The following is a 24,249-nucleotide window of genomic DNA, read 5'->3' as shown; positions in this document are numbered from 1 at the left end:
CACGCACACATAAATAAAAACACGTTTTAGAGAAGCGAATGTCTTACCAGCTGGAATTCCCGGCGCCGATCATAGGCATTCTGTATGCCAGTGTCCTCCCATAAGGCTCTTATAGCAGGAAGATACTGCAAAAACACTCGAGTTTCCACCATCCCCTGGGCAGCCATGGGGGCGCGGGTATCAAATGCCATCAACTTGTCTCCGTGGAGCTGGTTTTTGTTATCTCCCCAGGGAATGTGAAGCTTCTCTCGGGCATCTACCAGCACCCTCATACCTTTGTTTAAAAGGGGAAAAAAAATTGTGTGAGGAAGAGTCATGAAGATGCCATCAGAGGCTTTGGCCCCAGGGTTACTTAGTATTGGTTCCTTAATTTTTTAGCTATTACAGAAGCCCTACTTCCAAAATGGAGACCAAAATCAAAACAAAACCTTTATCTTCTGAGAGGTTTAAAACAAATGTTCACTGTCTCAGAACCAGAAGCCTTGAAAAGTAAATATTAATCACTTTTGGAAAGATTGAAAAAAATTTTTTAAAGATCTATTTATTTATTTATTATATATAAGTACCCTGTAGCTGTCGTCAGACACACCAGGAGAGGGCATCAGATCCCATTACAGATGGTTGTGAGTCACCATGTGGTTGCTGAGATTTGAACTCAGGTCCTCTGGAAGAGCAGTCAGTGCTCTTAACCACTGAGCCATTTCTCCAGCCCGGGAAGGATTTTAATATGCTGCGATTCATAAAGATCACTTCTGGAGGATGGCAGTCAAAACCAGAAATGGAAAAAAAAAAAGTGCTGCCTTGCCTGCAGCCAGGCTAGAGACAGACTGGCACACGCTAGGAGGTTTACTGTGTCCTCCAGCTTCTCAACATTGTCTTCTAGGACACACTCAACCTCAAAGCTTCAACTCAGGGTAGTCACGCTGGCTTTAGAGTTACCTAAAAGGAAAACCAACTGCACAATGATCCAAGACCCAGGCTCCAACTTACACAGGTTAGCTCAAACTCCAGGCTCCTGTGCCTACACTGCCACTCCTGTCATTGGGAAGTCATTTCTTTGGATACTCAGAAAACAAACAAACAAACAAACAAAAAACCCTGTTGTTTCCACTTTTCTGACCATCCCAACTGAACAAAGTAAGATGCCTAGTTAGACTTAAACCTGATCACACGAGTATGCTCAAAGTAATTCTTAGGCCCAGCATGTACGGGAAAGCAGGTGGTTTGCCTCACTCACAAGTGACTGCTTGAGTCTGTTCATTAACATAATTCCTTAAGTTCAACTCCATCAGGATACAAAGGTACCTTCAATTAAGGGCTGGCAAGGTACAGTTTACAGCCTTAGAGCAGACTTTAATTAGTTTTGTGCTGAACATTAAGGCAGACTAAACAACCATCCTTTTCAGCTTAACGGCAAAGGTACAAGGTCTTAAGTAAGAGCAAGCCATGGACTGTGTGAGCTCTTGGCCTCGCCCTCTCCTCTCACTGCCCGCACAAGCATCTTCTCCAGTTTTTCCCTACTTGAAACACTGAAGAGGGGAGAGGGGACCCATGAGGGAATTTGCTTATGTACTTCTTGAACAACAATAAAAAGCACGCTTAAAAAAAAAATCACACAACTCCTTGAAAAAAACCTGTGCAATCTTAAAGTTTGCTTCCAAGCCCTAGATTTAACAGGACGACTCCTTAACCACCCAGAAATCGTCTGCTGTGCCTCAATCCTGCCAACTTTTTTTTTTTATGCAGAAAATACTTGACATTAAGGGAAAAAGAAAAAAAAAAGGAAGAAAGAAAAAAAGGAGGTTCTTTTAAATGACAAAATAAAAACCACCTCTGAGGCTTACTTGAACACTAAGGAATAAAGACTATGGGTGGTTTTCACTTAGGGACAGTACTTCAAATAGTGTTCAACAGGATATGAAAAGCCCATCATCCAACTCAACGCATATTCCCTGCCTCTAACTTGTCTTGGATGGTCTCCTATGACTTTTAAGCCAAAGGGTCTTCGTATTTAAACACAAACTCATTTAAGCATTAGTAATGATACTGTTTTTCTCCTGTAGCAAGTTATTAAGCAAAAAAAAAAAAAAAGTGTGCAGCATGTTGAACTGTGATTACAAACATCCTGTAGCACTGAGCCGATAAAAACCACTCGCGCTATTTTTTTAATAGACTTTCCTGATGCCAGCTCAGTAAACGCGAGTTTCATACTCCTCCTGCCCCAAAAGGCTCTAGAGGCTGTCACTCTATGCCCTTGACAAGTCTCAGGGTTAAAAAAAAAAAAAAAAAAAAAAGTTTCCTCATTACGACCGTTCCAGAACTTGCTTAAGTCAAGAGGTGGCCTAGGACTCCCAGAACTTTAAGGGTAACAGACCTGGTTACTTAGGGTCACCCACCCCGGACGGGCAGATAAGGAAAGAATAGGGGGCTATATAGAATAGGAAGACCAAGAGCTACAGATGGGTGGTCTTGCCCAAGTGCAGGGAGGACACAAGTTGCCCCCCTACCCGGAGTCACCCTGCTCGCCGCACTTCCCTCTCGGAGGGGGCGAGGCCAGCCGCGGAGAGCGGGGCCGACCGTGACCCTCGCCGGGGTAGCACGGGGGGACAGCGGGGCGTCCCGGATCGAAGGGACCAGGGTACCGCGGCGCACGGAACGGTGCCCGAGGCGCGCCCACCCGATCGCCCGTCCGATCTGGTCCGTTTCGTTCTCCCCAGACTTGGGACCGGCGGGTGAGGGCGGTGCCCGGCCCGGCTCCCCTGGGGTCCCCGAGCCCCGCCGGCGCCCCGCACCTTTGATCACGTTGCTGTAGATGGTGGGGCGGAACTCCTCGCGCGCGCGCTGGTCGAAGTCCTGGCCGTGGATGATCCGCATCTGCTTCAGGAAGGTGGACTTGCCGCTCTCGCCCGCGCCCAGCAGCAGGATCTTCACCAGCCGCTTCACGTAGGTCTTCTCCCGCGACAGGCATTTGTCGATCTCCTTGGACTTGCGCTGCTGCTCGGCCTCGCCGTTCGTCAGCACGCAGCCCGGGAAGCACACGGACAGCACGGAGCGCGACGGCAGGAAGTCCGCCATCTTGCCGCCGCCGCCGCCTCGGCGGGCCCCTGCGGCTCCTCCACCTCCTCCTCCGGCAGCGGGCGGCTCGGGCAAGGCGGCTGGAGGGCGGGGAGCGCAGCGGCGGCCCGAGCGCGCCCGGGGAGGGAGGGAACCCGAGGACTGACTCGCCAGGGCGGGCCGCGCCGGCCGGGGGAGGGTGGGAGGGAAGGAGGGCGGGCCCGGGGAGGGGCGGCGGCCCTCGGGGCGTGCGCGCGCCCGCCGCCTCCCGGGCGCGCGCGCGCAGGCCTGCACGCAGCGCGGTGCGGGGTGGGCGGCGCGAGTCACGCGCTCGCTGTGCAGGCTGCGGCCCCGGAGCGCGCGCGGAGAGCGGCGGGGACCCGGGGGTCACGTGGGCCGGGCCGGGCGCGCGCGCCTGCGGACCCAGAGTTTCTGTTTCCCTTTAGTGCCGCCGCTTCCCGCAGTCCCGAGGCGAGTAAGCAAAGCTCACCCCGACCCCTTTCCGTTTGGGCATCCTTCTCTCTACAGTTCCCACTGCCCTTTCCCATAGTTACTCGCCGGCAGCTGGCTGTCACCTTCGCGCGACCTGTTTTGAGACCATTGGCTGGGACATCCCCGCACCGACCAGTGCAAGCCTTCCTTCGTTACATTTTGCCTTTTTTTTTTTTTTTAACTCTTGAGACAAGATCCCTGCGGCTCAGGCTGGCTTAAATTTGTGACAGTCTTCTTGCCTCATCCTCCCTGACCACTTCTGGTATTACCGGCAGGCTAGGGCTTTATTTACTTCAAGCTCATGCATTTAATTAGCAGCGACCTACCCCTCCCCCCCCCCCCCCCCCCCGCCCCTTGCCACATCCTAACCAGCCCGAATCAAAAAACGATAAGTAGACGTCAGATGTCATTCTTGATCAACACCTCTCCCTAGCAGCTCGGTACTATTGATAACCTGCCCTGATTTGAGGGGAGTTGGAGTTGGTGTTCTCGGGAAATGTGCCAGGAAGGTCGCTGGCGGCTGGCTGGCTCACTAACGTTGGATTCCCATCCGAGCTGCATTTATGGCTTGGGTAATGCCCGCTGAGGTCAGAGAACGGTGGAGAGGGTGAGATCATGTTGAAAAATCCCCCAAAACCGGACACTATGATGTACATTCTTCCCAAGGAAGCAGATAAGCGGACAGCCTAGGACTGCAGCAGGCACTTTTTAGGTTTCCTGCCAGATTACAGAGGATATGACAGACAAGAAACATTTTTTTTTTCTGTCATACCAGCAGATCAGGCCACCTGAAAAGACTTCCGGGGAACACGTGACAAGTGACACCTGAGTTACTGTGAAGCAAGGACCTCAGAAGCCAACTTCTTAGTTCTTTGTCAGTTTCAAAGGGGAAAGGCGGTTTGGTGCCTGTCTGGTTTTGCTCCTGGGTCCTGGCTCGTGTGCAACTTGGGAACTTCCTGTGTGTTAGGGAGCTGGGGTAAGAGGTCAGCACGGTGACATGCACAAGTTTCAACTTTAAAAACCAGCACTATAAGTCAGTCAATCAGTTGCTGTCAGTTTGGGCCACTGACTGAGAAGTTCATGACTCACTGCACTGCCCGTAAGAAACAATACCTGCAGTGGAATTGTCCCCTGTCACACCCACTGAGACCATGAGTGGACCATCTGCAAAGTAGGCTGAGTTCACATCCAGCATCTGTGGATTGCTAAGGTCAGGCCTGGTTCCAAAGTTGGCCATGGATGGATAATCTCTATATAGCCTTGATCACTGTTAGGGATGCCCAGTTCAGGGGCCATGAAAAGGCTAACTTTTACCCAGAGCAGGTAGCTATGAAGCCCCTGCATCACCTCCTGTGTTCTAATCTGGATTCTTTGGCAGAAACAGAGGAGGGCAAGTACATACATTGGATTAAGCATCTTCATTTTCCTGAGGTGTGTGCAACGTAATGGAAAGCAAGGAGCTTGGGAGGCAGGAAGGGATTCCTGCCTGGCCAGTTCTTGTTGGGACACGTACTGCAGCAGGGAGGCTCTTCAAAGTCCCTAGTGGAACCTCGCCTTGGAACAAACTTGGCTGGGGTTGAGCCTGGCTGCTCTAATCAGGGTTTCTGAAAAGAAACATTTAAAGCCCCAACTGGGGTTTGGCTGCTGCGAGTAACTGGTGATCGAAACACTTTGTAAGTCATAAGCATAAAAGAGAGTCCGTTTAATGGTTCTTCAAAAGCTAAACATAGAACTACCACGTGACCTGGCAGGTCCACTCCTAGGTGTATACCCTCAAAAAAACCGAGAATGCTGCTCAGGCAAAAACTTGGACACCCATGTTCCTGGCAGCGCTGTTAAGAACAACAAAATAAATGAATAAGACTTAAGATGACCCAAATGTCCACGGGCGAATAAATGGTTAAACAAAATGTGATTCATCCAAGCAACAGATTGGGCAGTCATAAAACGGGCAAAGGTGCTGAAAGAAGGGGCTGAGGAGGTAGCTCAGTGTTTAAAGTGTCTGATGGTCAAGCATGAGGGCTGTTGTCCAGATCTCCCAGAGCCCACAAAAAAATGCCAGATGGGCATAGTGGCTTGGAAGACAGAGACAGGATTCCCAGAGCACACTGACTAGCTAGATTAGCTAAATCAGCAAGCTCTGGGTCCAAGCAAGAGATTCTGTCTCAACGAATAATTGCGCTCGCATGTACACACACATGTGCCCCTACAGATGGGAACATATCACACAAACACTGATACATGGGACAAGAATCAGCTCTGAAAATATTACCATCAGTGTGGGAGGCACAGATGGTATGGTTTGGTTTCTGTGAAATGTCCAGACTAGGTAAACCTGCAAGTAGTAGTCACCAGGGCTTGAGAAGCGGGGATGAATGGATGAAGCAGCTTAATGGATGCTCCCTTTGAGGGTGATGGAACCGGATAGTGGTGATGGTGACAGACCACTGGGACTGTGTACCAAGTGCTGAGCTGTATATGTGAAAACAGCCTAACCATTCATATGTAAGATGAATCTCACTAAGGAAGAAAAAGAAGTGAACTAAGGAAGAGCCTTGTTACATAAATGATACTTGGCGTCAGCTGATGCTGAAGCTATGGAAGTGTTACAGTCTGTAACATGAATGAAAGAAAGGGCCACTATGTAGCATCTAATGAATGGGAATGCTACAGTGGTGAGTGGCAGGGGCCATTGTGTTTAAACTAAAAGGGAGTAAGTGACTCACAGATGAGGTGCCTCCCCTTCCACCGTCATGCATGGACCATATTCTCACCATATTCTCAGTCACTGTGTTTTTCTTAGAGGGGAAAAATAAAATATTCTAACTTTTAAGGGAAGGCAGAGCCTACCTGTCGGAACTGAGCCTGCTGGATGCTGTTTCTAACAGATCCAAATCTTTCTTCGGAAAGGGAAAGGTCAATATCGTGCCCAGTCAGTTAATCCATATGCAAAAGAGTGGTTTGGGCCTGCCCCGCCCGCGAGCTGGGTTACAATGACAGGGACAGTTGAGCAGTTGCACTGTTCTTTCTGGAAGGTCAAAGTTTAGTGGCAAGACAAGGAAAGAGCCTTTCCCTGTCTTCTATCTTCCTCCAAACTGATTCGAAGTTCTTCAGGAGCTGAGAGACTTCTGTCTTGTAGTCATGGTTTATGTTGAATTTTTGAAAAAAAAAAAAAAAAAACGGTATTACTTAGCTTATTTACCAGTCTCTGTGCCAAGTAACTTTGGCCTGTTTACAAAAATCAGGATTATCCACAAAGGACAAAAATGTGTCACCCTCAGACATATTCAAAAGAATGTGCCAGAGGCTCCAGTGACAGTTCCAAAGAGGAGGAAAAAAAAGTCTTTCTTTTGAAATATGGTAAATATAATTTAAATAAAGGCTTTCCTTGCCAAGGTGACTACTTACAGGTCAGGATGGGCCAACACCCATTTAGATGTGTTTATTTAAAAGTCCGTCACTGCAGCTGGTAGTTAAACCTTGAGTTAATTTTCTAATGGGGACAATGACACATGCAGCATTCGACTTGCGAAACTCTCACAGTCGGTGTCAGTTTTAAATAGATGGATTCTAATCCTTGCTTACAGATAAAGTTAGGCTCGAATGCTCTCGTGAATCCCTTTCCCTTCCAGGAAAGGAAGGGAATAGGGAATTCCTGAGCCTAACCCCTTCCCCTGCATAATACAGGCCTTGCAGTGTGTAATGTTTAAAATGCCTGTAAGCACTCTGACCTACTTTACCTCATTCACTACTCACAATAGCCCGACTAGGAACACTAGGCCCTAGCCTCCTGCTCTTTGGCCACCGCAAGAAGCTGCCAGGAGGAAAATCTTAAAGGGCTCCCTTCAAGTTTTGCTTACTGTGGCCAGCTGCTAAGCCTGCCAGAGCTGGGAAGCACACTATTTTGATTGGAGGGGAGAGGGAGGGCGTGAGACAGAGTCTCTTATAGCACAAACTGATCTCGAGCCTTGTTGTTGTTTTCATTAGAAACATTTAAAATTGGTTTTATGCGGATGAGTGGTTCTGCCTGCATGCGCCTGAGTACGGCACACACACATGCCTGGTGCCTGAGGAGGTCGGAAGAAGTCGTCGGGTCTCTGGGACTGAAGTTAGGAGTGGTTGTGAACCAGCATGTGGGTGCTAGGAAATGAACCTGGGTCCTCTACAAGAGCAACAGTGCTCTTTGCTGCTGAACTATCTTTCCAGCCCTCTGCCACTTCATTATATGTATATGTATATATGTATATGAATATGTATATATGTATATGAATATGATGTATATGTGTATGTATATGAATATGATGTATATGTATATGTGTATGTATATGAATATGATGTATGTGTATATGTTTTTCTTTTTGAGACAGGCTCTCATGTTTTGTAGTTCAGGCTGGTCTTGAGCTCTATATGAAGCTATGGATGATTTTGGAGTTCTTTCAGTGTTTTTGTGTGTGTGTGTGTGTGTGTGCGCGCGCACACACACAGATGTGCATGTATACAGGGGTGCACAACTATGCTTGTGCATATAAAGGCCAAAGGGGGGCTTTGGGTGTCTTGTTTCATAGAACTCCACCTTATTTCCTTAGTCCCTTGTGACAGGGTCTCTCACTGAGCCTGGAGCTAAGCTAGCAGCCAGCAAAACTCAAATTGTCCCCCACAGCAAAGGGGCCCTGGGCTCATGATGGCCACAACCTACTTTTTAACATGGGTGCTGGCGATTCACAACCAGATCCTTATAGGACAGCACTGAGCCTCTGGCATGAGCCACTGTGCTTAGATCCTGCTTTGACTGTTATCACAGCGCTCTGTCTGGCACTCCCAAAGAAGCCCAAGGCTTCCCTGGATGTGTAAAGGCTCCAGGTCGGAGGCAAAAGATGAACTGTATTTAGCTTTAAGGGACTGTAGGGCTCTGCAGTTTTGTTTGTGGGTTGGTCTGTCTGTTTTTCCAGCCCCTTCCAGGCTGGCTGCCATTTTGAAGTTCTCCAGCTGTTAGACTGATTCTAGTGAAATGTTTCCTACTCTGAGCTCAGGCTCTGGTCTGTAAAATGTTCCAGGTGGCTGTTGGAGGAGAGAGAGAGAGAGAGAGAGAGAGAGAGAGAGAGAGAGAGAGAGAGAGAGAGAGAGAGGAGCAGAGCTTATGGCAATATTTACCTGGGATGTAAACCCCATATGTTATTCGCTTAGCGTGAGTTAGCTCTAAAAAGGCAATGTTTCTGTTTCTGAAGTGTATTCTGATGTGGCCCTTCCCAGAATAGTCCTCTCATGTGGAAAGATTCAGAAGAAGCTAGACATGTGGAAACGAACGGTGGGTGGTTTTTGTTTGTTGTTGTTAATAACGGAAAACATGACTTTAATTCTTGATTGTATTTTTCTCAGCCTTCCAAAAACCATCCATGAGCTGCGGATGAGCAGCCGAAACCTCACCTCATCCTCAGTCAGAGGTTCAAAGACACGCACCAGTGACCACAGACCCATTTTGGGCTGTTGGTTTAGATAGTACTCCACGAAGCCCTGCCCAGACATCTGAGGCTCTTTCTGGAGTGCCCAAAACTTGCTGTTCAGTCATTTAGTTTCCCTTACCAGTGTGTGTATGTGTGTGTGTGTGTACCCCTCTTTAATGTACATGCAGAGGCCAGAGAAGGATGCCTGGGCAGCATATTTTATTAAAGTTCCCCGTTTCAGCTAGACTGGTTGGCCAGAGATATCCAGATATCAACCTTTTTTTTTTATTGGCCCCCCCATTGGCACATCAGCGATACCTGCTTTTTTGTACAGGAGCTGTAACATACATTTAAACTTCTGCCTGCTTGCAGAGCAAGCATACTTACTCACCAAGCCATCTTCCCAGTGTCCTCCATTTTTCTCCTTCTTGAAATAGGGTCTCATTGTGAAGCCCAGGGTGGCCTCATACTCAAATCACCCCACCTCAGCCATCCGGATGCTGGGATTATAGGTGTATGTCACCATGCCTACGACTCTTGTCACTTTAAAAGATGACAGGTACTTGTTTCTTACCAGAAACAAGGCTTGTTTAAATATGAGTTTTCCTTCCCCAGAGAAATTCAAATCTGCTCCCAATCTGATGGCAGAGGTTTTCTAATGGAACACTGGGTTAGCAGGCTTGGACCTGCCACTTCCGGCAACCACTCTCCTGTGGCTGGCTGGCTGGCAGGCTCAGTTTTCAGGTATTGTCACATGTCACGGCCTGCCAAGCTGGCCTTTGCCTCACTGAAAAATGCCGAGGTGGAGTACGTCAGCCGGCTGTTTGCCTCACAGCCAGAGATATGGCCATTCAGGGGTGCTGAGAAACGGTCCACATGGCTTTGGTCTGTCTGTGACAAGGCTCCTGGAGCAAATAATGTCATCAGTTCATCCTTCTGACTCCGGTGTCAGCTGCTAAGGAAAAAAAACGGGGAGGAAGGAAGGAAAGATTCGGGGGCAAGGCAGCCACTGCTGAGTCAGAATGCTGGTGTTGGAAGGCTCACAGGAGAGGCTTTCAGGCCAGGTTCCTTCTGTTTCGGGATTAGCCTTGTGCCGCTGCCCTGCCAGGATCCTGTGGGAGAGGAGAGGAGACAGCAGAAGCCAGGGGAGGTGGCTCAAGAGGTGACCAGGAATTGTGTGCTTGTGACTGCTTGAGCTAAAAGCAGGGGAGTCTCCTTTAGGTAGAGACCTCGGCTACCCCTCCTTCTAAACAGGTGTGATCACTGGCTGTTCATTTTCTAATTCAGGGAAGGAATGGCTGCAGTGGGGGAACCTAGTGAAAACTCAGCCGACTTTCTTAAGTGTAAAAGAGCCATTGCGTGTAAGAAGCATATGTGCTCAGTGTCTGTTCTGTACATGGGAGGCATGATTTTAAACTATTACAGGAAGAAGCAGGCCAGTGGTTTGAAAGCCCTAGGAAACTTAGCACTGTTATCATTGTAGGAATGCTCTTCCTGGGGGACACAGAGACGGCTCAGTGGGTAAAGGCACCTACCACCAAACACGATGACCCAAGTTTGATTTCTAGCACCCACACAGGAGAAGGAGAGAACTAATTCCCACACGTCCTTTGACCACCACACTTACACTGTGGCACACGTGAACGTGCGAACACACAAAATAAATGGAATAATGATAGAAAAAAGGAACAGGAATGTTGGATCCTTCCTAAGCCTCCCTGCCTGTGGTTTAAACATGTTTGTTTATTTTTTCTCTTTCCCTTGCTCAAGTTTACTTACAGATGTGTTGTTCCCCAGTAAGATCTGTTTCTGGTTGCAAGGGCCCGATACAATAAGGAGAAAAAAAAACAGGCATATTAAGGTGTCCCCTAAAACCTCAACATAGTGGTTCCACCAAAAGCCTAAGGAATTTTCAGCCACAACAGAGGTGTAAGTGTCGATATTAGCATGGGACACCAAGAGCCCATGGTGGCACACATCTATAAAGAAGAGAGGTCACCAAAAGTTTCAGTCCAGCATGGTCTACTCAGCTAGTGAGACTTTTTTTTTCCAACAAAAAGGAAGGGAGGGAGAGAGGGCGGAAGAGAGGAAGAGTTTTCCAGTCGGTTATCTGGGTCAGCAACCTCACATAGTCTTCGTATCAGTTTTAGAAGATGGCCAAGCAGACATTTTGTTCTGTTGGAACTGTCCAACGGATGAACTGGCGTTTGTCATTAAGGTCACATGTTCAGCAGCCACCATTAGACCTCCCTCAGCCTAGGACTGAGTGCATTGAGCTCCAGCTACAGCAGACTCATCTCCAGGGAAGGCCTGCCTGAATAAGGAACTTTGGGGTCTTTGTAGCAGCAGGTTAACGTGGAAGGAAGTATAGGTCCTAATGGTTCCTTTCACCTTAGTCCATTTGTCCGGACAGCATCAGGAAACAACTGGAGTGGCGCCTGTGAGGCAGGGCCAACTGGAAGCCTCTCGCCTGGAGTGAAAGGTGCTGTTGGCTGTGAGGATGCCCCTTTCCCAGAGCCAGACTAGACCTCAGCAGCTTCCAAGTTCCCAGGCTCTCGAAGTGGATCTCAGCCCAGTTACTCCATCTCAGTCATTCACTAGCTGCTCCTCAGCTTCGGAGCTGCTAGTGCCCTTCCCACGGGAGCCTGGGGAGGTTCTGGTTATCCCCACCCACCCCAAGGCCACCCTGGGCAGAGAGCCAAAAAAACAATTTCTGGAAAAAGCAGAGGCAGAATATAAAAAATTTTTTTTTTTTTAACTAACCTCCAGTTATCTGATCACCGGGGTGTCTGCTCAGTGAAGAAATCACAAGAGTTAAACACACACTTCAAGAAGAGGTAGCTTCACTTCTTTTGGGGGGTGCAGCCAGAGGTGGGGTGTGATGCCCGAAAGACTCTCCTCTGCTGAGCCACACAGTGTAGGGAAAAGAGTGGAGAGGGCTGGGGATTCAGGGCTCAGTGGCAGACTGCTTGCCTCGTATGTGGCAGACCCTGGGTTTGGTCCTTGGCAAAGAGACAGGTCAAGAGGTGAGGATTTAAGAGCAAAGTACTTAGAGTTTAAAACAAGAATAACAAATCCTGCCCTTGCTTTCTGAGACATGAGTGGATCCCTGGGACTCCCAACTCATTTGTTTTAAACATTTGAGGAGCTGGGGCTGGGGATGCCTTTCGGCCCCTCCTGCGACACACGTCATGATTAATTTGCCAGGGGAAGCAGAGCACAGCAAGTTCTTGAGGGAAGGCTAAAACCAAGCACTTTCAACTTAGATCTTGTTTCCAGAAAGACTTGCTCCTTCCTTCCCTCTGGAGAACGATGAAATCTCAATCAATAGGGAACTTTGTTAATAACCAGGAACTATGGGATGTTTCTGAAAAGCTTTCCTGCCAGAGTCTAGTTTGGTCTTCTCAGAAAGTAATAGCATGTTCTCATGGAGAAGAGTCTGTTAACAAATTGCTTTCTTGGTTAATCTTTTTTCCTTTTAGCAGCTCTAACCATTGTGTGTGTATATGTCTGTGTGTGTGTGTATGTGTGTGTATGTGTGTGTATGTATGTATATGTGTATGTATGTATGCATATGTGTGTCACCTTTTATATATAATATATAACATATATGTTATGTATGGTAGTATAACATTTATTTAACATATAGTTTATTTTAAAAAATATTTACTTATTGTAAATATTAACTTATGTATGTGTGTTGCTTTAATATGTATTATATGTTATGTAGAGTATAACATTTAACGTATACTTTATTTTTAAATATTTACTTATTGCTTTTATGTGTGTGTGTGTGCATGCATTGTGTGTGTGTGTGTATAAATGTGCGTGCACGTTCCTGTGTGCACAATTTTATGTGCCCACATGCATGCAGGTACCTGTAGAGACCAGAGAGCATCAAGTCCCCTGGAGCTGGAGTTCCAAGTTGTCTAAGGGTTTTATTGCTTTGATGACACACCATGACCAAAAAGCAAGCTAGGGAACAAAGGATTTATTTGTCTTACACTTTCATATTATTATTTATCATCAAAGGAAGTCAGAACTGGAACTCAAACAAGGCAGGATCCTGGAGGCAGGAGCTGATGCAGAGACCACAGAGGGGTGCTGCTCACTGGCTTGCTCCTCATGGCTCGATCAGCCTGCTTTCTGTAGAAGCCCAGGGTTGGCACCACCCATGTGCTGTGGCCCTCACCCATAAATGACTAATTAAGAAAATGCCTCTAGCCAGATCATATGGAGGCATTTTCTCAATTGAGGTTCCTTCTGTTCAGAGAACTCTTAGCTTGTGTCATGTTGACAGAAAGCTATCCAGCAGGTAAGTGATTGTGAGCCTCCCGATATGGGTGGTGGGACAATGAATGCAGACCCTCCTGCAAGAATAGTAAGCTCTCCTAACCACTGAGCTACCTCTCCAGACCTTGGTTTTGTTCTTGAGACAGGGTTTTCACCATGGTAACCCCAGTTGGCTAGGAATCCTCTTGCATTAGTTCCCAACTGCCTGGGATTATAGGAATCATTTCTGTCCTAACCATTACACAAGTATGGCCATTAGCACTGGAAAACCTCTACAGTTCTCCCTGCCTTGGTGTCCATCTGACCCCTAAATGAACAAGGTACCTGTGGTGCTCTCGCTTCTCTCCATCATAGCATTTGTCACACTTTCTTATGCCTGTGACCTCCATTGCCTACCAGCCCATAATATACCCTCTTGGAGGCAGGAGCACAGTCAGTGTGCCTGTGTTCTCTGCATCTGCTGCGGCACATAAGAAAGCCTCAGTGGGTGAGGACACGATCATGCCATGGTCTACCCTTTGCTTGCACTTCTGAGGGCTAATAGCTGGACTTAGAGAACACCACGAGAATGAAAATGAGGATGTGACTGATCCAAGGTGTGGGTGAAGAGAAGGGTTTTATTGTAGAAATAAGGCAGAGAACAGCCAGCTGCATCTGGAAGACTGAACCAGGCTGTGAGTGGAGAGGGGGGGGGATGGAGAGAGGAAAGAGAAAAGAGAGGGGCCCAGGAGCTAAGAGTAGAGGACCCAGAGCGGACATGGCCAAAATAGCAGGTTTATATAATGAGGAGCAGGGAAAGCGAAGTGAAGCCTAACCCCCTGGGCTGGAGAGGTTGAGAGAGAGAGAGAGAGAGAGAGAGAGAGAGAGAGAGAGAGAGAGAGAGAGAGAGAGAGAGAGAAAGAGAGAGAGAGAGAGAGATATGCTTGAAGGAGCCATGAGTACTAGTGAGTCTTATTCTGGGTTTCTTTGGGACCTGATATCAGGAATACAGAGTCCCAGGAAGTGATTGAGCGTGGGGGAGGGGTGGGAGGAGCTTTTGGCTCAGACTCAGAGTCCCAAGGTTTGCTATATGCTATGCAAATTTGGGATAGCTACATAATTTACAAGATGGGTTACTCAGGCAATGAAGGGTACCTGCCTATTGCCATGGGATTGGAGGGTTGGAATACACCAGGACCCAGGAGGCTGGGCTGAGATGCAAAACCAAGTTGTTGCAAACAAATGTATTTAAATGCTTCCTAGTAAATATATGGCACACGGCTTTATGTTAAGGTGTATCCCATTAAGTAAAATTCAGTAACTCAGCCACATTTCGGGTTACCAATAGCTAGGTGGAGCCGATGGCCATTTCCCAGGTCACTGTCCAGAAAGCAGACAGCAGAAGCGCAAATGACAGGATAGAAGGCAGGGAATTCTAGGCAGACAGAATAGCTTTCAAGAGCCAGTGTGTGCAAAGCAGCATTTTCTCAAAGCCAAGTAGCCAAGGCCGGAGAGGCCCGATTCTGTTCCGATAGGAAGTTTAGATCCCAAATCATGACACCAGGATCCTTTTTTTGTTACAGCAAGAACCACCTATGAGCTAGGTGAAATCATACAGCACTGGTGCCTCAGAGATGGGGACACCAGCCAGAGGGAGAGGTGTGGGGTGTGCTGAGACAGTGCTTGGCAGTGCAAGAGGGATTAGAACCCATTGGGGGCCTTTACCAAGCCGAAGTCAAGAGGATATAGATACCAGCACGGCTTTGAGGAAGGGCAAAGAAAGGGGTGGGGACAGCTTTGGGGACTTCGCTAGGGAGGTGGCTTGGCTAAAAAGTTTAACCATAGTAGTTTAGCTGACTCCCTGGGATAGGAGCTTTTCCTGGAGTCTGCTTCTTTTTTCTTTTAAACAAAGGTGTAATTTCTAACTCCAGCCCCACCCTCTGAATCACAAGGGTGACCCTGGACTTTACCCGAAGTCTGAGATTGTGAGAGACACTCCTTAGTCCTTGGGAACTTTGAGCGTTAGGTCCACACTAGGACAGAAGTAAGGGCCCTTTGTTCTCAGAAGCCAGGGCAGCAGAAAGCTCCTGCTTCCTGCCTAGCTGCCTCGTGCCCCTTCTTCTGGGAGAATCTTCACTCCTCACACTGAGTTCAGCTTTTGCTCCGATGAAAGGGGAGGCTCACCCCACTTCCCTGGGTTCCCCTCAGTCTCCTTGTTACCTCTTCAGCCCTGGGTCCCTCTGATCCTACCTTCATGTGTGCACAGTCCAGATCAGAGGCAAGTGTCTGGGGCTGCAGGCACAGCTGGGGAAGTGCGAGCTTCAACGCGGGAGTATCCACAGTGTGAGGCGCGCCTGCTCTGTCTAAGAGGTGTGTGCCCGAGAGAAAGAGAGTATGAGGAGTTTACTGTGTGCAAGGTAGATGGGCCAGCCTGCCATTACTGTGCTTAGTGTGTTCTGTGCCAGGGTGGCAGCAGGGACAGCTTCCTAGGCAGTGAGAATTAGGAACTCTGAGCCATCTGGGAGATGGTCCCTGGGCCATGGAGCAACATGGGGTGAAGGCATGGAATGACTACGGACTGACTGCGTTAGTTTGTGATGTGGCTGGACTTTGTCTGTTTGCCTTTTGGGGGGGTTGCTTTTCTTCATTCTAAAATGTGTCTGTGTGCATGCGTGAGTATCGGTGTGTTTGTGTGCATGTGTCTGTGTCTTCGTGTGTGCATGTGTGTGTGTCTGCATGTGTGTATGTGTGTATCTGTGTGTGCATGTGTGTGCATGTGTGTGTCTGTGTGTGCATGTGTGTCTGTGTGTGCATGTGTGTGCATGTGTATGTCTGTGTGTGTGCATGTATGTGTCTGTGTGTACATGTGTGTGCATGTGTATGTCTGTGTGTGTGCATGTGTGTGTCTGTGTGTACATGTGTATGTCTGCATGTGTGCATCTGTGTGTGCATGTGTGTGTCTGTGTGTGTGCATGTGTCTGTGTGTGTCTGCATGTGTGCATGTGTGTATCTGTGTGTGCATGTGTGTGTCTGTGTGTGTCTGTGTGTGCATATGTGTGTCTGTGTGTGTGTTTGTATGTGCATGTGTCTGTATGTGTGTGTTGTGTGCATCAGGTGTGTGTGCAAGTAAACCTCCATGATTCTGTCTTCATCCCTACAGCACTAGGATTATAGCACATGCCGTCATCTCGTGCTTCTTCCCTGGGTGCTGGGGATTCAAACTCAGGTCCTCATGCTTGCACATCAAGTGTTCTTACCCAGGAAGCATTTCTATAGGTCACCCCAGTCCACCCAATCACCCTCTGTTCTTTTCCTCGTGTTCTTTTTGTTGTCCATTAGCAAATGTTGAAATCTTTTTGTCTTATGAAAAAAGTCCATATTCCCTTTACATCGGCTCGTCTGCTTCCATCTTTAAGATCTTAATTCTTTTGTTGTTGCAGCTGCTATACCCTCCTCGTGCTAGTTCATGTCACATACTAATAGTTTTTATTTTTTAAAAAATTTGTTTACTTTTGTTTATATAAGTCCACTGTGGCTGTCTTCAGACACACACCAGAAGAGGGCATCGGGTCCCATTACAGATGGTTGTGAGATGGTTGTGAGCTACCACGTGGTTGCTGGGATTTGAACTCAGGACCTCTGGAAGAGCAGTCGGTGCTTTTAACCACTGAGCCATCTCTCCAGCCCCAAATAGTTCTATTCCCTTTGTGTTTCCCTCCAGCTTTCAGAGCTGCAGAGTTCTCTCCATTATGAGATCGTTTCTCATGTCATTTTCTTCATTTAGAACTCCATTAGCATGCTATGTCATGTTCACGTTTTCAGTTCAAGGGTATGGCCTGTCGTGGTGGGAAAGGCAGAGGTGGGAGGCAACTGGACATGTGGCATCAGCAGTCAGGAAGCCTGGCTTGGTTTCTGAGGCAGGATACCACTATTAAACAGCCCATGCTAGTCTGGAGCTCACTCCGTAGCCCGGTCAGGTTTCGAACCCTGAATGGTTTTTCCACTTTTCCTCCCGAATGTTCGCTTTACGGGGATGTGCAACCAACGCAGCTCTGCTGGCTCCTGGTTTCCTGGTCTCTTGCTGTGTGCTAGGCACCGTGGAAGGCTCTCTCACCTCTTAACTATTCTCCTGTCCTGCACGCAAAACAGATTCTCCCTGACCTAACAGTGCGGGGTCAGCTTCAAGGGGTGGTGTGAATTCAGATTGTGAGACCAACCCTCATCATCTTGAACAAACCCACTGACGTGCAAACCGTTGGGTGCTCCTTTTGGGAACACTAAGGACATCCGTTTGGGAGTATTTAGGGGAACCTACAGTAATCTTCATTAAGTTTTATTGTTAGATGGGTGGACAGATATCACACACCAGGGCCTCTTGGAATATTTCCTATTGTTAACGGGGAATGAACAAGAGTAGTCTCCCTTCCCCTCGCTTTCTTAGCAGTGCTGGGCATCGAACTTAGGACTTCCAGTCTGCGGTGCAAGCAGGAGCCATGCCCCTCTAACCTGAACAATGAGAGCTGAGCAGTTAGCTCTCCAAACCATCATCATGGCTTTGCTTAACCCCTGAGGATATCCCCTGTAGGGTCTGCAGTGCACAGGGAGTCCCCCGCCCCCACTCGGAGCCCCTGGGCTGGGCAGGGCTGGGCAGAAGTTCCCTCCCAGTGGTGGGTTGGGCACTGTGCCCAGACTTAGCCTTTTCTAGGTCAGGCAGTTCCATCTTCAGCCTGGCCCTAGGATACAGCTTGTGTAGAGTGCAGACATCGAAGGCGTGCTGTGTAAACACAGACTATCTCCCTCTCCAAAGTTTCCTTTTGGGGAAGCTCCTCCAACTGGGAGACTCCATTCCAGCCCCTTATCAGCTTCAGTTTCCTACACTGATACAGGGAAGCTATTAAAGTGAATTTCCTGCCATTGCCTTGACCCTACGGGGACAAGCTCCCGAAATGTCCCTTGGAGGAGAGACGTTTTTTTTCACACTCCTCAAATCCATTTGCTCAGCTTAAATTTCCACATCAAACATGCCTGCAGGAACTTTGTACATGTTTCAGCCCAACCCCCCGCCCTAACGACATGTACCGTTTTACTCCAGCTGGCTTAACTGTGTTTGCTTGGCTCTTCCTGAGCAGTCAGTCCTTCTGCCTCTTCCACTCACATTTATAAACATGTTCTCAGTGTCCGCCGATCCCTTCACATAGTTGTTTTAAAACAGCATGTGTGCATGTGTGTGCTTGCGTGTGTGCATGCATGCATGTGTGTGCGTGTGTGTGTGTGTGTGTGTGTGTGTGTGTGTGTGTGTGTACATTCATGCATGTATACCATGCTGGGCATGCGGAGATCAGAGGACAGCTTCAGTCATCTGTCCTTACCTTGTACCTTGTTTGAGACAGGGTCTCCTGTTCACCGCAGTGCACACAGGCTAGCTGGCCTCTCAGCCTCCATGGATTCTCCCATCGCTACCTCCCAACTTGCCTTAGGGACTGAAGACATGCTACCTGGTTCAGCTTTGAGTGGGCGCTGGCTGGCAGTCCAGCCTCAGGTCTTCACACTTGCTCAGCAAGCGTTTAACTCATTAGGTCATCCCCCCAGCTTCATGAAGGTTGGGCTCGCCTGTGTAAACAGTCTCATTCTACCCTGGCTTTCCCTCTTGCCCTTCTGATTACAAAAGTCTCTGACCTTACTTCTGACTGAAGGAAAGAATGGGGTTCAAGGTATGAGGGGGAAGGAAAGGCAAAAGATATTACAAAGATTAAGCTAAGAATGACCCTAGTGTTCTCTAAAACAATTTCTTTGTTCTCTCTCCCAGGTGAACTATGGGACCCAGTCTCTGGCTCACACAGGATAGCACTCCAACATGGCTCCTTTTCTGAGGTGATTTGGATGTGAAGTGTCCCTCACAGGCTCCTGAGTTGGAGCACTTGGTCCCCAGCTGGTGATGCTATTTGGGAAGATTGTAGAACCTTCAGGAAGTGAAACCTTATTGGAGGAAGCAGGTCACTGGGGGAGGGGGGGCTGACCTTGAGTTCCTATACCCTGGAAGCCCCATTTCCTGTCTGTTCTTTGCTTTCTGACTACAGGCTCTATGCAACTTGGGATACCTCACATTCCTGCCATGGTTTCATCCCCTCCGTAATGGACTGTACTCTTCCAAATATAAGCCAGACTCAACCCTTCTCTTAAGTCTTCTTCTTCCCCCTCCCCTTCCCCTTATCCCTCTCTTCCCCTGCCCCTCCCTCCTCTTACCCTTGCCCCTTCCCCCTCATATCCCTCTCCCCTTCCCCTCTTCCTTCCCCCTCCTTCTCCTCCTCCCCCTGCCCCTCCCATCTCCTACCCCTGCCCCTTCCCCCTCCTTCTCCTCCTCCCTCTGCCCCTCCCATCTCCTACCCCTGCCCCTTCCCCCTCCTTCTCCTCCTCCCCCTGCCCCTCCCATCTCCTACCCCTGCCCCTTCCCCCTCATACCCTTCTTCCCCTCCCCTTCACCTTCCTCTCCCCTTCCTCCCCTCCCCCCTCCATTCTTCCTTCTACTTCTTGAGACAGGATCTCCCATATCTCAGACTGTCCTCAAATTCAACATATACCGAAGAGAGACCATGAACTTCTAACCCTTGTAAGTGCTGAGATCACAGGCACTCACCACCATGTTTATGTTTCGCAGTCCTTGGAACTGAACCTCTGAACTCTACCATGATATACTCCAAGTCCTTAAATCATTTCTTGTCAGATATTTGGTCATCAACAAGAAAAGTAGCTAATAATGAGTGTCCCTGTCCTTCTGTAGCCCCCTCCCCAAACAGAAAGGACCATCCTGTGCAAACATGGTACAGGGGGACTTCTGAGGGTAGATTTAGACACTGTGACTTCTGCTGTATTCTCTTGGATCACCTGGGAGGGGAGAAGCTGGCTGCCATCTTGTGAGGACACTCAAGTGACCCTCTGAAAAGAGGCCTTGTGGCCAAGAGTTGATGTTTCTTGCCTAAAGCCAACACCAACACAGACGCCACACCAGTGACCTGCCCCAGAAACATCCTAGTTCAGTGGTTCTCAACCTGTGGGTCACAATCAGATACTTACATTACAATTCATACCAGTAGCAAAATTACAGTTATGAGGTAGCAATGAGATGATTTTATGGTTGCGGTTCTTGGTAACATGAGGAACTGAATTAAAGGGTTGCAGCATTAGGAAGGTTGAGAACCACTAAAGCCTATCTCTAGGCCACAACATTTGTAACCTCATAAGAGACCTTGGGTGGAGCCCTGAGGCTGAATTACTTCTAAATCCTGGGGTGGCTAGAACTATGTAAATAGTGTTCATTGTTATGGTAAAACCACTAAGCTTCAGAGCCATTTAGAATATAACAGACAAACAATTTGAGGACTGGAAATGTAGATTAGTTGGCACCAATGCTTGCCTAGCTTGCCTAGAAGCCCTGAATTTCATCCCCAGTATCATATAAACCTGAGTCTGGTGGTGCTTGCCCGTAATCTCAGCACTTGGAATGTGGAGGTTAGAGGATCAGATGTTCTAGGTCATTCATCCTACACAGAGTCAGGAGCATGAGAACCCCCCTTAAGACAAAACTAAACTTCTCCACTGTTGGTGGGGTTGTAAACTGGTACAACCTCTCTGGAAATCGGTCTGGCGATTCCTCAGAAAATTGGACATAGTCCCACCTGAAGACCCAGTTATTCCACTTCTGGGCATATACCCCAGAGAAGCTCCAACATACAACAAAGACACATGCACCACAATGTTCATAGCAGCCCTATTTATAATAGCCAGAAGCTGGAAAGAACCCAGATGTCCTTCAGTAGATGAATGGATACAAAAATTGTGGTACATTTATACAATGGAGTACTACTCAGCTATCAGAAACAATGACTTTATGAAATTCTTAAGAAAATAGTTGCATCTAGAGAATATCATCCTGAGTGAGATAACCCAGTCACAAAAGAACAGACATAATATGCAGTCACTGATAATTGGATACTAACCCCAGAAAGCTCTGAACACCCCAGAAACAACTCACAGACTACATGAAGTTCAAGAAAAGAAAAAAAGAAAAGAAAAAACCATTATGCTTAATCTTTACACACCAAGAAAACTTTGACTAATTCCAGGTTACATCCTGTTTTACATGTACTTTATGCTCATTGCAACTAGTAAGATCTTAATGCACACTACCAAACCTTTTTAAAAAAAGCCAAGCACTGACAAAAATGTATTCGTATACTTTTATGCAAAAATGCTTAAAATCTGTACATTTATCTTTGTTTTTAAAAATCAAGTTGCTCAATAATACTTTAAAAAAAGACAAAACTAAACAAAGCAACAGAACCCCGTCAGCCAAGCTGGAGAGAGATGGCTCGGTGGTTAAGGGTACAAACCACACTTGCAGAGGACCCGAGTTCAGTTCCCAGCATAGAGTCCTGTGGAATGTCCCATGACTCATGCTGAGACTGCCACCATTCCCATTTTATGTACAGCCACCCTTCCTTCTCCAGGGAGATGTGTCAGGATGCTCCAAGGATGCCTGAAACTGTAGCCAGTTCGGAACCGAAAATGCTCTATGCCTATTTCCCAGCATGGACGCTGCATCAAGAGGCTCAAGTCATAAAAAAGCATAGTAACACTGGCTAATAATAAATAGAACAATTAAATCACACACTCCAGTCAGTGAAGACACTAACGATTTTTTTTTTTTTTTTTTTTTTTTTTTTTTTAATTTCTGGAAAATTCCAGTTAGTACTATCAGACAGTGCTAACCTCCCGGAGCTGAATGACGGAGCTATGATACAGCCTCCCCACACAGCGCCACCAAGTGGGGACCACGCCAAGTGTTCTAATGCCAGAGCGCAGGGGAACATTGACAAGAGTGTAATACATTATTCTGATCATTCGAGGGCCAGGAAGGGGAGAATGAGGGTGAAGTGAGGGCAAACCCGAAGCCACTAGACTCAGATATTCACAGTGGAACTTCCAGCTCCCTAATCTCAGCTGCTTCGGGGATGTCCTTGTGCCTGCTCAGATCCCGCATCTGGAAGCAGGATGCCAGGCTGGGTGGGAAGTGCTGCCTTTATATCCTGTTCCAAGTGCTTCCTGGAAAGACAGAAGAAAGAAGAAACAGGCTGTTTAGTCCCAGCTTGCCTCTCCTCATGGAGCAGTGAGTCATTGTTGGGAAACAGGCAGAGAGCCTACCAGGGTGTCCTGACCACGGCATGAGACCACAGAAGTCATAGGAGGCCCAGGAGCTAGTCCGAGTGAATGTGTACAGAAACCATGCTAGGTTCATGGACTCCCCTGGAACTCTAAACTCTCTCTGGACACCCAATGCCTTAGCTGGTTCTCTGATTCAGTGTCCAGCAATGGAGGCCTGTGCAGTGTTAGATTCTTTCTGAGCGAGGAGCTGGAGGTTTGAACACGCTTTTATAGTATGTCCTCAGGGTGTCTCTGGTTTACAGATCACCATTTGTCACAAAACCCTGGGGTGAGTTGACAAGCTTGAGTAAAGGAAGGTCCGCATCTACTTAGCATTCTCAACAGAGCCCAGGGGACCAGCAGTTCACTTAGCATTCTAAAACACTCTTGTCCCAGTAAGGAGGCATTTGAGCCCTTCTCGGGGTCAACATTCTCCATGCCTGTGATTCCAGAGTGTGCAAACCTGAGTGCTGTAAAACACCAGAAAAGCATTTTAAGTTTTCTCTTATTTTTATGTATGTGTGTGCGTGTCTTTGTGAGTGGATGTGGATGTTTGTGGAGTCCGAAAGAGGTCATCAGACCTCTTAGAACGGGAGATGGGTATTTGTGAACTGCCCAGAGAACAGGCAGCCAAGAGAGAAGGAAAGACACACTCACCGGATAGCTTGGAGATCCAGCAAGGAAAACCAAGAAGTCATCATGAGATAAAGGATAAGTATCAGATTAGTGCTGTGACCCAGAAGCAAAGAGGGAGCCTCAAGAAGGGAGTGAGGGAGGGTATGAAAGGTGGCAATGGGCAGGAGATAGAGTTGGGGAACTAGAGATGGGACTCGATTGACAAAGTCTTGCATAGCGTACTTGAGGCTGTGGGTTCGTTCCCAGTACTACATGAAGCAGGCACGGTGCCATAAGCTGTGACCCCAGCACTCAGGAGACAGAGGCAGGGTGGGTAGAAGTTCAGGATTATTCTTAGCCATGTAGTGAGTTTAAGGCCAGCCTGGGGTACATGAATACATGAAACCAGGAAAGAAAGAAGGCAGAGAGGGAGAGGGACACACATGCGCGCGCGCGCGCACACACACACACACACACACACACACACACACACACACACACACAGAGAGAGAGAGAGAGAGAGAGAGAGAGAGAGAGAGAGAGAAAGAGAGAGATCAATAGTCAAGGAGTACATAGACTTAAGAGCACACTCACAACTGGAGAGAGTGATGGTCCTGAGATCCTGAGCAGGAAAGTACACAACCAGATGAAGACTAATCTGAGTGTGTGTGTGTGTGTGTGTGTGTGTGTGTGTTTCAGGTCAGGACTGCCGAATGCCCAGCCCAGTGGACACCATGGCTTTGTTGGTTTTGTTGCCTCTTGGCCGGGGGCTGGGGGTGGGGTAGAGGTTGGGTTTTGAACTAAGTAAGAAAGATGACTTGAGGAAGAGCTACAGTGAGAATGCCCAGAATTCCAAAAAGAGGATGCACAGTCTAAGGACTTCTATCAGATTTTGGTAAGCCTTAGGATTGTCCTAGAGTGGTTGTAGTGGTGAGGGACTTTGGGGTGAATCATTAGAAGCACCCCGAGTGACAGTGGGTGGCCCAGAAGACCTAATGAGATGGAATTCCAGACTCTGTCTAAATAAAGAAAGTGAAACTTGGGGACATTCAACGAAGTCCTACCAGACGGTCCTGTGTTTGCTTTCTTCTGAATGCTATCTTCCTGCAGCCTTCAGGAAGCCAGAGCTGAAGACACTGGGACAGAGCCTTGGAAAGTCCCTCCTTTTGGAAGGCCA

General features: G+C 47.9%; 1 protein-coding gene across 1 annotated transcript in view; it reads right to left on the bottom strand.

Moving 5' to 3' along the window:
* Positions 1-3,183, bottom strand: part of GNA13 (G protein subunit alpha 13) — a 37,211-nt gene extending 34,028 nt beyond the window's left edge. The window contains exons 1-2 of the mRNA XM_080923352.1: positions 2,793-3,183; positions 48-274 (exon numbers count right to left, since the gene is read on the bottom strand). Coding sequence (XP_080779478.1) covers positions 48-274; positions 2,793-3,075 — 510 coding nt within the window. The 5' untranslated portion in view covers positions 3,076-3,183. The remainder of the gene's footprint in view (positions 1-47; positions 275-2,792) is intronic.
* Between the last annotated feature and the right edge of the window lie 21,066 nt (positions 3,184-24,249).

This window comes from Micromys minutus (assembly GCF_963924665.1).
Source record: "Micromys minutus genome assembly, chromosome: 10".
Taxonomy (NCBI): domain Eukaryota; kingdom Metazoa; phylum Chordata; class Mammalia; order Rodentia; family Muridae; genus Micromys; species Micromys minutus.
Note: the sequence above shows the minus strand (reverse complement) of the source record. Positions and strands in the feature narration are given on the sequence as shown.